We start from the raw sequence: 14878 nt of genomic DNA, 5'->3' as shown, positions 1-14878 counted from the left end.
GTGAGTTTTGGCTAGACTTAGTGGCATTCTTGGGTCATATAGTATCGAGTGAGGGGATCCAAGTGGATCCGAAAAAGATTGAAGCAGTGTAGAGTTGGTCCAGACCATCCTCAGTTATAGAGATCCAGAGTTTTATTGGTTTGGCGGGGTATTACCGCCGATTTGTAGATGGTTTCTCATCTATTGCAGCACCTATGACCAAGTTGACCCAGAAGGGTGATCCATTCAGGCGGACAGAGGAGTGTGAGGAGAGCTTTTAGAAGCTCAAGACAGCTTTGACTACAACCCCAGTATTTGTATTGCCTTCAGGTTCAGGGTCTTATATAGTTTATTGTGATGCGTCGCGAGTTCGCCTCGGCACGGTGTTGATGCAGGACCGTAGGGTGATTGTCTACGCGTCCAGATAGCTGAAGGTGCATGAAAAGAACTATCATGTCCACGACCTTGAGCTAGCAGCTATTGTTTATGCCTTGAAGATTTGGAGGCATTATTTGTACGGAGTTCCTTGTGAGATTTACACTGATCACCGGAGTTTACAGCACTTGTTCAGGCAGAAGGACCTTAATTTGTGTCAGCAGAGGTGGTTGGAGCTACTTAAAGACTATGATATCACTATATTGTACCACCCGGGGAAGGCCAATATAGTGGCTGACGCCTTGAGTCGCCGGGCAGAGAGTTTGGGGAGTTTGGCATATCTTCCGGCAGCCGAGAGGCCCTTAGCCTTGGATGTTCAAGCCTTAGCCAGCCAGTTCATGAGATTAGATATTTCAGAGCCTAGCCGGGTATTAGCTTGTGTGGTTTCTCCGCCTTCTCTTTATTACCGTATCAGGGAGCGCCAGTATGATGATCCTCATCTTCTAGTTCTTCAGGACATGGTTCGGCGAGGTGATGCCAGATATGTGACTATTGGTAAAGACGGTGTGATGAGGATGCAGGGCCGGATCTGTGTGCCCAATGTAGATGGTATTCGAGAGTTGAATCTCGAGGAGGTCCACAGCTCGCGGTACTCCATTCATCCCGGTGCCGCGAATATGTACCAGGTTTTGATACAACACTATTGGTGGAGAAGAATGAAAAAGGATATAGTTGGGTTTGTGGCCAAGTGTCTCAACTGTCAGCAAGTTAAATATGAGCATCATAGACCGGGTGGATTACTTCAGAGGTTAGAGATGCCAGAATGTAAGTGAGAGCGGATCACCATGGACTTTGTAGTTGGACTTCCACGGACTTAGAGAAAGTTCGATGCTATTTGGGTGATCGTGGATCGGGTGACCAAGTCAGCTCCTTTTATTCCAGTGCTGACCACATATTCTTCGGAGAGGTTGGCTGAGATTTATATCAGAAAGATTGTCCGCCTCCATGGTATTCCAGTATCCATCAATTCACACAGAGGTACACAGTTCACATCACGGTTTTGGAGAGCAGTACAGCAGGAGTTGGGTACTAGGGTGGAGCTGAGCACAGCCTTACACCCTCACACGAATGGGCAGTCTGAGCACACGATTCAGATTCTAGAGGATATGCTCCATGCCTGTGTGATGGAGTTCGGAGGGTCATGGGACCAATACTTTCCACTTGCAGAGTTTGCTTACAATAACAGTTACCAGTCCAGGATTCAGATGGCACCGTATGAGGCTTTGTATAGTAGGCAGTGCCGGTCCCCAGTGGGATGGTTTGAGCCGGGTGAGGCCCGATTATTGGGTACAGATTTGGTCCAGGATGCCCTGGATAAGGTGAAGGTGATTCAGGAGAGACTTCGCACAGCCCAGTCCAGGCAGAAGAGTTATGCGGACTGAAAGGTTTGTGATTTGGCATTTATGGTTGGTGAGCGGGTCTTGCTTCGGGTATCGCCTATGAAGGGCGTCATGAGATTCGGGAAGAAGGGCAAGCTGAGCCCGAGGTTCATTGGTCCTTTTGATATATTTTGGCGAGTTAGGGAGGTTGCTTATGAGCTTGCCTTGCCTCCCAACCTAGCAGGAGTTCACCCGGTATTTCACGTGTCTATGCTCCGGAAGTATCACAGTGATATGACTCATGTATTGGATTTCAGCTCAGTCCAGTTGGATAAGGATCTATCTTATGTTAAGGAGCCAGTAGCCATTTTGGACAGGCAGGTCAGAAAGCTCAGGTCAAAGAATATTGCTTCAGTAAAGGTCCAGTGGAGGGGTCAGCCGGTCGAGGAGGTGACTTGGGAGACCGAGCAGGATATGCGCATCCAGTACCCTCATCTTTTCATAGTTTCAGGTATGTCTTTATACTCGTTCGAGGACGAACTATTGTTTTAAGAGGGGGAGGATGTAACGACTCGGCCGGTCGTTTTGAGAGTTAGAGCCCCGAACCCCTATTAATTGCTTTCCCCATATCTATTTCTGTTATTATGACCTGTCGAGATGATTGGTTTTGAGTTTCAAAGTATTTTGGGACACTTAGTCCCTAAATGAGAACTTAAGTCTTATAATTTGGACCGTAGTCGGAACTGTGTGAAGATGGTCCTAGAATGGAATTTTCTTCGGTTCCGTTAGCTCCGTTAGGTGATTTTGGACTTAGGGGCATGTCCGAATTGTGTTTTGGAGGTCCGTAGCTTATTTAGGCTTGAATTGGCGAAAGTCGAATTTTTGGTGCTTTCGATCGGTAGTGAAAATTTTGATATCGGGGTCGGAATCCGATTCCAAAAGTTGGAGTAGGTCCATAATGTTTAATATAACTTGTGTGCACAATTTGGGGTCAGTCGGATGTGGTTTGGTTGGTTTCGGCATCGGTTGTCGAATTAAAAGTTTCAAGTTCTTTAAGTTTGAATCAGAGGATGAATTGTAATTTTAACGTTATTTGATGTGGTTTGAGGGATCAACTAAGTTAGTATGGTGTTTTACAATTGGTTGGTATGCTTGGTTGAGGTCCCGAGGGCCTCGGGTGTGTTTGGAATAGTAAACGGGTGAGTTCAGCTGTTAGAAAGATCTGGTGGTGTTTAGTATGGGTCTCTGAAGTTTGGAATGCGGACCGCAGCAGAATTCCGCGGACAGCTGTGGAATTTCGCGGAAGCGGAATTTTTCCGCGGTCAGCGAAATGTCCTTTGCGGCCGCTGTGGGAATTCCGCGGACCGCGGAATGAGGTTCGCGGCCGTGGTGGAGTTTCACGGACCGCGGTGAGGTTCGCGGGGGGCGGTGAGAATTTTGCGGTCAGCGAAATTGGAATCCGAGGGTGCACTATAATTACGAGATTTGGGGTTTTATTTTCATATTTTTACCTAGATAGCTCGGGTTTTGACGATTTTTTGAGGGATTTTCAAGAAAACCAACGGGGTAAGTGATTCTAATTCAGTTTTGGCTAAAATACATGATTATATCACTGATTTCATCATTTGATTCATACTTTGGGGTGGAAAATTGGAGAAAATAGTAGAAACCTCATAAAATGGGTTTTGAGAGTTGAATGTCGATTCGAAGTCGGATTTTAACAATTTTGGTATGGTTGGACTCGTGAGTGAATGGGTGTTCGTAATTTGTGATTTTTACCCAATTCCGATACGTGGGATTGGGCCGACTCTTTAGGGCAAATTTCGGAATATATTTGTTAAAATGTTGATTTCATTAATTAGATGAGTCTATTATGATTGTATTTATGATATGTAATTGCTTTTGGCTAGATTTGGGCCATTCAGAGCCGGATATTCGTGGGAAAGGCATCGTGACCGATTAATTGAGCTTGACTCGAGGTAAGTGGCTTGCCTAACTTTTTTTTTTTGAGGGGGGGGAGGGGGGAATCCCCTTAAGATTTGAAACTATTGTGATATGTGAGCGCCGTGTACGTGAGGTGACGAGTACGTACACGGGCTAGTGTTAGTAAAACCCGATTTTCTTACTGAGCAGCAACATGTTTTCCTGTTATTTTGAGTTATACCATTTTAATGAGTACAAATCTATTTTCATTATTAATTGAGTTATTCCAATATGTGTAGCTATCATGTTTAGTCTAATATAAAATGTCTGCGTGTCTTAATTGTTTATGTGAATTCTTTGCAGCATGCTTAGTGAATTTCCTGCTCCTTCCCTGACTGGTACCTAGCCTAAATTGTAAGAATTTAGTGATGTAGTTGTATTTCTATCGTTCGCGCTGCATATTTACTTTGGGACTACAGAACGGTATTACGGGAGATCCCCCTGTCTTGCATAATTAAATTGGGACTACGGACGTATTCCAGAAAATCCTCCTGTACTGCATATTTACTTTGGGACTACGGACATATTTCGGGAGATCCCCATGTACTGCATATTTATTTTGGGACTACAGACGTATTCCGGGAGATCCCCATGTACTGCATATTTACTTTGGGACTACAAACGTATTTCGGGAGATCCCCCTGTACTGCATATTCATTTGGGACTACGGGACAGTATCCCGGGAGATTCCACATTGTGTATACCTTGTTCTGAGCCGAGGGTTCCCTTGATTGTTAAAATTTTGAAAATTTTCTTTTAACTGTTTACCGTAAAACTTACTTATATCTTTTACTGTATAATTTATTATATTTTCTCCATTAGGGCCTTGACCTGACCTCGTCACTACTCGACTGAGTTTAGGCTTGGCACTTACTAGGTACCATTGTGGTGTACTCATGCTACTCTCTGCATATATTTTTCGTGTGCAGATCTAGGTGCACCTTATCAGCCGCACTATCAGTGAGCCGGGACATCTTTGGAGACTTCAAGGTATATCTGTCGCATCCGTAGACCTCGGAGTCCCCTTCTACTCTTTCTCATGTCCATTATTTTCTGTATCTTCCTTGTTAGATTGTGATGTATAGAGACACTAGACTTTTCCTTCTGTAGTTTGTGATTCACGATATTCCGGGTTTTGGGGATTGTTGTGTATTTTTGAATAGTTGGTTAAATTTATATTTTTATTTCATTAATCCGCAAAGTATTAGGCTTACCTAGTTGTAGAGACTAGGTGTCGTCACAACGTCACACGGAGGGGAAATTGGGTCGTGACACCTACCCAAAAAGAACCCTTTTGAAACATACGAACACTCTTATAACAACTCCATCGGTTTCGTTCGCCATTGGATCCAGAACTACACACGACCTGATTCTCGTAAGACTAGGGATATGTAGGCAACTTAAGAACCAGGGTTCGGCCCGCATTTTTTCAAAATACATCATTCCTCACTCGCTTCGGACAAAATTGGTCACCATGTTTCTTTACCCGACAACTCTTTCATCATTCTCGGATAAAGAGGGACAGTTGTTGATACCCAATTTTGCCCTCATATTTTTTCAAATAGTATATATACTTTCAAAATATCATTACTTAGTCTACAAGAGTCATATGAGCATTTTCTATAATTTCTCCTAATTTCTATAGCTTTAAAATTAATTTTGTCTTTTAATTAAATTACTTGAATGTTTATTAATTATCCCTTAAATTATTTTATGATGACTTAATCATCCAAAAATTTATTTTACATCAACATATATGTTTCATAATATTTTTACTTCATTTATATAATTATATTTGTATTTTTAGGCTATTTACATAATTTTGCAATAATAGACTATACGCTATGCATAATTACATTTATTACATTATTCATGCTAAAATGGCATTTCTTATATTTTTATAATATTAAGTTATTATTTTCTATCATTTTATTGCACAAGTAATATTTTATTATCTATTAAATAGTTTTATAAATTATTTTTATTAATAATATTTTGTGTATTTAATTTGTAGCCCAAATTATACCAATTTTTCGGACCACAATAGTGGCCCAAACCCCTCAAATCCCTGGCCCAACTCCCCAGCCCAAGCAAAATGACCCCTTAATCTCAACCAGGTCGGTACCCGCTTAAATGACCCGCCCCACTCCCTTTTCGATCCTTGTCGTTGATCTCAAATGAACAACGACCCATAATAATCCCCCTCCTTTCCTTATATCCCCATAACCCTAACCCTAGAAACCACTCATGTTAGCCAGCCGCCTCTATACTCTCTCGAACCTTCCCCTCTTTTCTCCAAACCCTAGTATCAGTTGCCTGGTTCTCTCCGATTTCGACCTAGAAATGGAATCCATCCATGATCTACTTACATTATTAAGCCCTCTCCCATTATTGGTCGTCTGTTTATGGTATCATATAGGTACTTTCCTAACTGTGGCAAGTACCACTTCCAAGATCGGACTGGATCGACTTGAATCTTTGGATTTTAGGCGGTTTTCCGTCTATATACGCTCAACAAGGAGCGATTTGCACCTTTGATTTGATTTTCAAGCAACAGGACCCAACTAGGTTTTGAGATTCTTTCATTCTCACTCGTTATACTCTGAAATATGAGACCTTGACCGGCCAAAAGCCAAGGCCATTCGAATTAGATTGTGTTCTTTCTCAGTGCGAGCACTGCTCGGGGTTCCTTCGAAACCTTTGGGAACTCTGACGCACTGGGATTTTGGGAATTCTGCTGCTCATTGCTACTGTTAATTAAATTACCTCTGGAAATTGCTCTATTCATTTGTCTGCTCGTTAATTTGTAACTAGTAAGTACCTTTGACTCTCACAATTTCAATTTTTCTGTGCTTGTGTTCATGCTCTGTATATCTGTGTCACTCAAACTTCGATGAACCAATATGCTATTATGTTTATGGTCCTCTTTGCTTTGAAGTTATCCAGTAGACTTATGTTTTCTAGCATCAAAACTTGCCTAAAGCTCTAACTTTCGTATTGTCTTAAGCATGCTTAGCTTAGTGTGTTTGTGTATGGCTGAATGGTATTCTGCTGAATTGTCATGAGTTCATGTCCCTACTGTACATCTTGTTAATTTCTTTATGGTTGATTTATGCATGTAACTTTTAAATGCTAGTATTGCTTAAACTTCTTAACCAGCATGACATGTTTCCTTGCTACTTGTGAAGTATAATGTATGTTTCTAATTTTTTCAAGTTTGTGTTCCTCAAATATTGCCTAAGACTTCAGTACATAGCCTTTTCTTTTATACATGTTTAACTAGTCTAAGTCTTGATGCTTACCTATCCTGTTAATCTTGGCAATGTTTCTGAACTTTGGTATTATGACTGATGCTCAGCATGTTAAGTTTTCCCATGTGATTGTTTGTCAACCACTGTAGACTATGCCCACTAGCCTATTTGCCATGCTCACTAGGCTCCCATGTTAGAATTTCTATGTGTAGATTGTTATTTCACTTGTTCTTATCCTTGATTCTCCTAGACCTTCATGTAAAACGCTTATGTCTAAAGTCCTTTAGGCTAATTTCGGATCGTGCTTTACTTTGCAACTCTTTTTGGAATGGTTCATTGTCATGACCCAAATACCTAACCTATCGTGATTGCACCTATCGTGGTACTAGGCAAGACGACTCATTCCAAAACCAACCGATATTTTTATTTCAAGGATAATTTCAAGGCTATTTAGCGTAAACCTTCGTAAAAGAGTTCAAATCAAAACAAAAGTGCGGAAAAGAAAAGCCCAACATCGGGGTGTCACTAGTCATGAGCATCTACTACAATCTATCTAACAATATCAAGGCTAACTCAGCCTGGAAAGTAGCTAAATACAACTAAAGAAAGATAAGAGGGAGAAGAACAGGGGCTACGATCGTGTCACGACCCAAATACCTAACCTGTCGTGATGGTGCCTATCGTAGTACTAGGCAAGCCGACTCATTCCAAAACCAACCGATATTTTCATTTCAAGGATAATTTCAAGGCTATTTAGCGTAAAACCCTTCGTAAAGGAGTTCAAATCAAAACAAAAGTGCGAAAAATAAAAGCCCGACATCGGGGTGTCACTAGTCAACCTGAAAAGTAGCTAAATATAACTAAAGGAAGATAAGAGGGAGAAGAGCAGGGGCTACGATCGCCAAGCAACTACCTTGCTATCCTTGAGAAAATCTGCAACCAGAATAATCAACAACCGCTACCGTGCCCAGCTACACCTGGATCTGCACACAAGGTACAGGGAGTAATGTGAGTACGCCAACTCAATAAGTACCAATAATAAATAAAGACTGAGAAGCAGTGACGAGCAATAAAGAATATCAAGTTCATATCACAAAAATTTTGTAAAGTACAACATGCTTTAAAACAAATCAGTATTTGAATCAAATCATCTCGTTTAAACCCGGTTCCGAAAAAAAAATCATTAAAAGATATTTTTCAACAGTTTTTCAAACAAAGGCTCAATGCAAAGGTGAGCAAAAATGATAAAATCATAAACAGCCCCTCGGGCAAAGCATCACTCATATACAGCCCCTCGGGCAAACCTCATAGTCACTCGTGCCACTCGAGCATACCTCACAATCACTCTTGCCACTCGGGCATACCTCACCATCACTCTTGCCACTCGGGCATACCTCACAATCACTCATTCCTCACAGTCACTCAGCACTCGGTACTCACACTCAGTAGGTACCCGTGCTCACTAGGGGTGTGTACAGACTCCGGAGGAGCTCCTTCAACCCAAGCGCTATATCAAGCCAAATCATGGCATAAATCACTCAGGCCCTCAGCCAATATCAAACATGCTGCGGCGCGTATCCTGATCCCATAATCCTAACAAATTAGGCCCTCGGCCTCAATCAGTCATAAACCTCTCAAGCCACTCGGGCATTTCAGTAAAAACAGGGCATTCGGCCCAAAACAACATTTATATGCATCAAAATAGAGTCATAAAACTGCGTTATGCAGTAAACAAGTATAACCATGACTGAGTATAGATTTTCAATCGAAAACAGTAAGAGGATAGTAAGAAAAGGCCCCTAAGGGTACAAACAACACTAGCAGAAGGCCCAAACATTGCATTCAGCCCAATTTGCAGAAACTCTTTCTAAAACATATAAGTATCATATAATTTTCACAAAATATGCAACTTTACAGTTGCTACAGGATGGACCAAGTCACAATCCCCAACAGTGCACGCCCATACGCCTGTCACCTAGCATGTGCGTCACCTCAAAATAGTAGAATGATACAAAAAATATATAGGGTTTCATACCCTCAGGACTAGATTTACAATCGTTACTTACCTCAAACCGATCAAATCCCTACTCTGCGATTCTCTTGCCTCTCGACTCATCCTCCAAATGCTTAGAATCTATTCACAATCAGTACAATACCATCAATACATGCTAATGGAATAAATTCCACAAGAAAAGCTACAAAATTAGACCAAAACCCGAAATTGGCTCAAACCCGGCCCCTGGGCCCACGTCTCGAAATACGACAAAATTTACAAAACTAGAAAGCCTATTCACTCACGAGTCTAATCATACCAAATTCATCAAAATCCGATATCGTTTGGTCCATCAAATTGTTAAATTACTTCTCCAAAAATCCCAAGCCCTAACCCCTCATTTTCACTAACTACATGATTAAATGATAGGAAATGACCATATATACGAGTATTAGGGCTCAAGAAACTTACCTCACTTATAGCCCTTGAATCACCCTTCAAAAATCACTCCAAAACCTCCAAAACCCGACTTGAAAATGGTGAAAATGAACAAATTCGCGAAGGGTTCTATTTATGGTTTCTGCCCAGGTTTTTCGCACCTGCGGAAAATTTCACGCTTCTGCGCCACCGCACCTGCGAAAAAATCCATCGTAGCTGCGGAACTCACTTAGGAGCCCAGGTTCCACATCTGCGTCCGAAAACCCCGCGCCTACGAAGGCGCACCTGCGTGTTTCCTCCGCTTCTGCAAAGCCTGCCCAGTGTCCCCCTTTCCTCATTTGCGCCCCAGGTTTCGCACCTGCGGGCTCGCAGATGCGACCTCTAACTCACACATGTGCATCTTGCCTAGCCCATCATTGCCTGCTCCTGCAGGCTTCCCATGAGTACCATCGACCTCGCACCTGCGACTCTTCCTTCCGCATGTGCTGAAATAGCAGAAGCAGCAGCTTCAGCTGCATTTTCCAACTTTGACAAATCCGTTAACCACCCGGAATCACCCCGAGGCCCTCGGGACCTCAACCAAAAATACCAACAAGTCATATATCAACATAGAAACTTAGTCGAACCTTCGAATCACTCAAAATAACATCCAAACACCAAATTACCCTTGGATTCAAGCCTAAGAACTTCTAAATTTCCAAATTCGGCAACCGATGCCGAAACTAACCAAACCACGTCCGAATGACCTCAAATTTTACACATATGTCACAAATGACACTACGAACCTACTCCAACTTCCGAAATTCCATTCTGAACTTGATATCAAATTTTTCCACTGCCGACCGAAAATCGCCAAATTTTCAATTTTGCCAATTCAAGCCTAATTCTACCACGAACCTCCAAATTTTATTTCGGACGTGCTCCTAAGTCCAAAATCACCTTACAGAGCTAACGGAACCGTCAAAATTAAATTCCGAGATTTTATACACATAAGTCAACATCCAGTTGACTTTTCCAACTTAAGGTTCTAAATAAGAGACTAAATGTCTCATTCCACTCCGAAACCACTCCGGACCCGAACTAACTAACCCGGTATATCATAATATAGCTTAATAGAATAAAGGAAACATAAATGGGGGAAACGGAGCTATAAATCCCAAAACGACCGGCTGGGTCGTTACATCCTCCTCCTCTTAAACAACCGTCCGTCCTCGAATGGGTCTAGAAACATACATGGAGTCTCGAATAGGCGTGGACATCTGCTCCACATCTCCCGCTCGGTCTCCCAGGTGGCCTCCTCCACAGGCTGACCTCTCCACTGCACCTTCACTGAAGCTATATCCTTTGACCTCAACCTTCGAACCTGTCAATCCAAAATAGTCACCGGCTCCACATCATAAGTCATATCACCCTCCAACTGAACCGTGCTGAAATCCAAAACATGGGACGGATCTCCAATATAATTTCGGAGCATGGAAACATGAAACACTGGGTGCACACTCGACAAGCTAGGTCTCAAGGCAAGCTTATAAGCCACCTCCACAATCCTCTGAAGCACCTCAAAAGGCCCAATGAACTGGGGGCTCAACTTGCCCCTCTTCCCAAACCTCATAACACCCTTCATGGGTGATACCTTCAGCAAAACCTTCTCCCCAATCATGAAAGATACATCACGGACCTTCCTATCCGCATAACACTTCTGCCTAGACTGCGCCTTGCGAAGCCGCTCCTGAATCAATTTCACTTATCTAATGCATCCTGGACCAAGTCTATACCCAAGAGCCTAGCCTCACTTGGCTCAAACCATCTAACCGGAGATCTATACCTCCTCCCATATAAAGCCTCGTACGAAGCCATCTGAATACTCGATTGATAACTGTTGTTAAATACAAACTCCGCGAGTGGCAGAAACTGGTCCCATGAACCCCCAAAGTCAATGACATAAGCACGCAACATGTCCTCCAATATCTGAATAGTGCACTCGGACTGCCCGTCCGTCTGAGGGTGAAAGGTTGTGCTCAACTCAACCTGAGTACCCAACTCTCGCTGCACGGCCCTCCAAAACTGCGATGTGAACTGAGTACCCCTATCTGAAATAATGGAAATTGGGACACCATGCAGGCAAACAATCTCTCGGATGTAAATCTCAGCCAACTGCTCTGAAGTGTAAGTAGTACCAACTAGAATGAAGTGCGCGGACTTGGTCAGCCAATCCACAATAACCCAAATAGCATCGAACTTTCTCGAAGACAGTAGGAGCCCAACTACAAAGTCCATGGTGATCCGCTCCCACTTCCACTCCGGAATGTCTAATCTTTGAATCAAGCCACCCCGTCTCTGATGCTCATACTTAACCTGCTGACAGTTGAGACACCGAGCTACAAACTCAACTATATCCTTCTTCATCCGCCTCCACCAATAATGCTGTCTCAAATCCTAGTACATCTTCGCGGCACCCGGATGGATGGAATACCGTGAGCTGTGGGCCTCCTCAAGAATCAACTCTCAAAGCCCATCTACACTAGGCATACATATCCGGCCATGCATCCTAAACACGCCGTCATCACCAATAGTCACATCCCTAGCATCACCTCTCCAAACCATGTCCTGAAGAATGATCAAGTGGAGGTCATCATATTGACGCTTCCTGATCCGGTCATAAAGAGAAGACCCCGAGACCACACAAGCCAATACCCGACTAGGCTCCGAAATATCCAATCTCACAAGCTGGCCCGCTAAGGCCTGAACATCCAATGCCAAAGGTCTCTCTGTTGCTGGAAGGTATGCTAAGCTCCCCAAACTCTCTACCCGACGACTCAAAGTATCGGCCACCACATATATCATAGTCCTTAAGAAGTTCCATCATCTCCGCTGATGCAAATTAAGATCCTTCTGCTTGAACAGATGCTGCAGACTCTGGTGACCAGTATAGATCTCATAATGAACCTCATATAAATAATAATGCCAAATCTTCAAGGCGTGAATAATGGCTGTCAACTCAAGGTCATGGACAGGATAGTTCTTCTCCTGGGTCTTCAACTGGCGTGAGGCGTAGGCAATCACCCTACCCTCCTGCATCAAAACACAACCAATGCATATCCTCGAGGCATCACAATACACGGTGTAGGAACCTGAAGCTAATGGAAGAACTAACACTAGAGCTGTGGTCAAAGCAGTCTTGAGCTTCTAAAAGCTCTCCTCACATTCATCCGACCACCTGAATGAAGCACCCTTTTGGGTAAATTTGGTCAAGGGCGATGCAACAACAACAACAACAGTAACCCAGTACAATCCCACTAGTGGGGTCTGGAGAGGGTAGTGTGTACGCAGACCTTACCTCTACCCTGGGGTAGAGAGGTTGTTTCCGATAGACCCTCGGCTCCCTCCCTCCAAGAACTCCCCACCTTGCTCTTGGGGTGACTCGAACTCACAACCTCTTGGTTGGAAGTGGAGGGTGCTTACCACTAGAGCAACCCACTCTTGTCAAGGGTGATGCAATAGATGAAAATCCCTCCAGAAAGTGATGGTAATAACCCACCAAACCAAGGAAACTCCTAATCTCCATGGCTGAGGACGGTCTAGGCTAACTTTGCACCGCCTCTATCTTCTTCGAATCCACCTGAATACCCTTACTGGACACCACGTGCCCCAAGAATGCTACTGAACCGAGCCAAAACTCACATTTGGAGAACTTTGCATAAAGCTTCTCCTCCCTCAATCTCTGTAATACAATCTTCAAATGCTGAGCGTACTCCTCCTGGCTACGAGAGTACACCGGGATGTCATCAATAAATAAACACCTTCTCTTTAAGATAATTTGAGCCCTTACCCGATCGTTGGTGACACAGACTAGTCAAACAAAGTTATTTGCAAATAGGTGTCATAATGCACCTTAAACATCATTAGGTGGCGACTCTTCTCTTTTAATACCTCCTTTAAAAGAGTTGTCACACGTTGAAGCCCACTTTCACGAGAAAATGGGGCAAGACTATTTTCAAGGAGCTTCCGCAGTTAAATTGGCTTTCATGCTTATGATTTGGGTGCATCACATGGTTTGGTTCGCTTGGGTCGGGTAGTGTGCCGGGTGCCGGTCATGTGGTTTTGGGTCGTGACAGTATGATAAATAACATCATGCATAATACAGTAGTGGTATTATACTTGTTCTCTTTACTGCTTGTTTCTTCTTGACGTGCTTATGACATGGTTGCTAACTTGGGTATTTGCTTCGTAGGCCAATTTTATTATTTCCGAGGCCCTTTAGAAATTGATTCTCAATAAAGAGGGACTTAAGTCCGAGTGGGATCAACTGTTGGCCGAGGGGACCAACTCATTGTGCACCTCCCAGTATTATAAGCGAAGGCTACTAAAACGAGTGATCTCGAGGACTGGCTGCAGCTTAGCGAGCAGGAGGTAGTGGCCTTTAGTCAAGAAGTTTCTCAATTAAATGTTCAATTCCAAGAAGCCGAGGCAAAGTGGTCTGAAGTTCAGGATGGCGTGCTTATTACTGTCGAGTGTGAGACTACCTCCATTGAGCGAGTGAATAACTTGGAGGCAGCCTTGAGTTCCAAGGCTGAAGAGGTTGTTGCTGCCAAAGAGAAGCGTGCCCAGATGGAGGATAGGTATAAAAAGATCATGGAACATAATAAGGTTCATATAATCACTATCCGTGATCTTGATCTTAGCCTTAGTGCCATGAGATCCGAGCGGGATGGCCTTTTTACTGAGGTTGATCATCTTAAATCAGAACTTCAGCAACGAGGGGATTCCATCATCATCAAAAAATGCATTATATGTATCATATGAGGAGGAAAGCCTTGGAAGAGGCTAATGCGGGCGTCATTAATATTGACGATGAGAACGCCAAGGCCCGAGCGCTGGAGTTAACTGCTCGAGGACGCCTCCCGGCTCAGCCTCATGCAACTGATCTTCTAGTTCTGGTGTTGAGTTCTCAGGAACCGAAGAGGAACTTGAAGATAATAACGGTGAAGGCAAAGATCCTGATCCGGCGGTAGATCTGCCTGCTTCCCCCAGGGGCGATGATGCTTCTCTTCCCCCGAGTTTTGGTGGCAATGTAGTTTAGCTTTTTGCTTTATTTTCCTTTGTTGTTTTTCTTTTGTTTTCTTATACTTATGTTTCTTGGAACGTTTGATAAATAAAAGTACTTTTTGTTTAAGTATTGCGCAAAGTTTATTCTTTTTGCATCGAATTAGGCAAGGCTTTGGGTGTATTTTCCCCGATAGCATTTGGGTTCCGAGCATAAACTCTTCCAGAACCAACCCTTTACTATGAGGGTTTCATAAAAGAGGGTCCTCTTATGTTTACGGTGCTCTTGAAGAGGACATCTCATATTCATTCTGGCACTAGCATTTGAATTACTTAGTTAACCTTCAAATGATAAAATCAATTCATTGTTTGGACAAGAAACAAGATAAAAATAAAAAGGACTTTATTTTATTCCTTCTATCTTCAAAAGTACATAA

At 43.1% G+C, this 14878-nt stretch overlaps 1 protein-coding gene across 1 annotated transcript; it reads left to right on the top strand.

Annotated features, from left to right (window-relative positions):
• Positions 1–752: 752 nt before the first annotated feature.
• LOC138900220 (uncharacterized) lies at positions 753–14478 on the top strand. The gene is made up of 4 exons (XM_070186940.1): positions 753–1179; positions 1297–1535; positions 13794–14085; positions 14351–14478. Exons 1-4 carry the CDS (start codon positions 753–755, stop codon positions 14476–14478), a joined length of 1086 nt encoding a protein of 361 aa, XP_070043041.1.
• The last annotated feature ends 400 nt before the right edge of the window (positions 14479–14878 follow it).

Source organism: Nicotiana tomentosiformis, chromosome 10, assembly GCF_000390325.3.
Source record: "Nicotiana tomentosiformis chromosome 10, ASM39032v3, whole genome shotgun sequence".
Lineage (NCBI taxonomy): Eukaryota > Viridiplantae > Streptophyta > Magnoliopsida > Solanales > Solanaceae > Nicotiana > Nicotiana tomentosiformis.
This window is presented reverse-complemented; position numbering and strand designations above follow the sequence as displayed.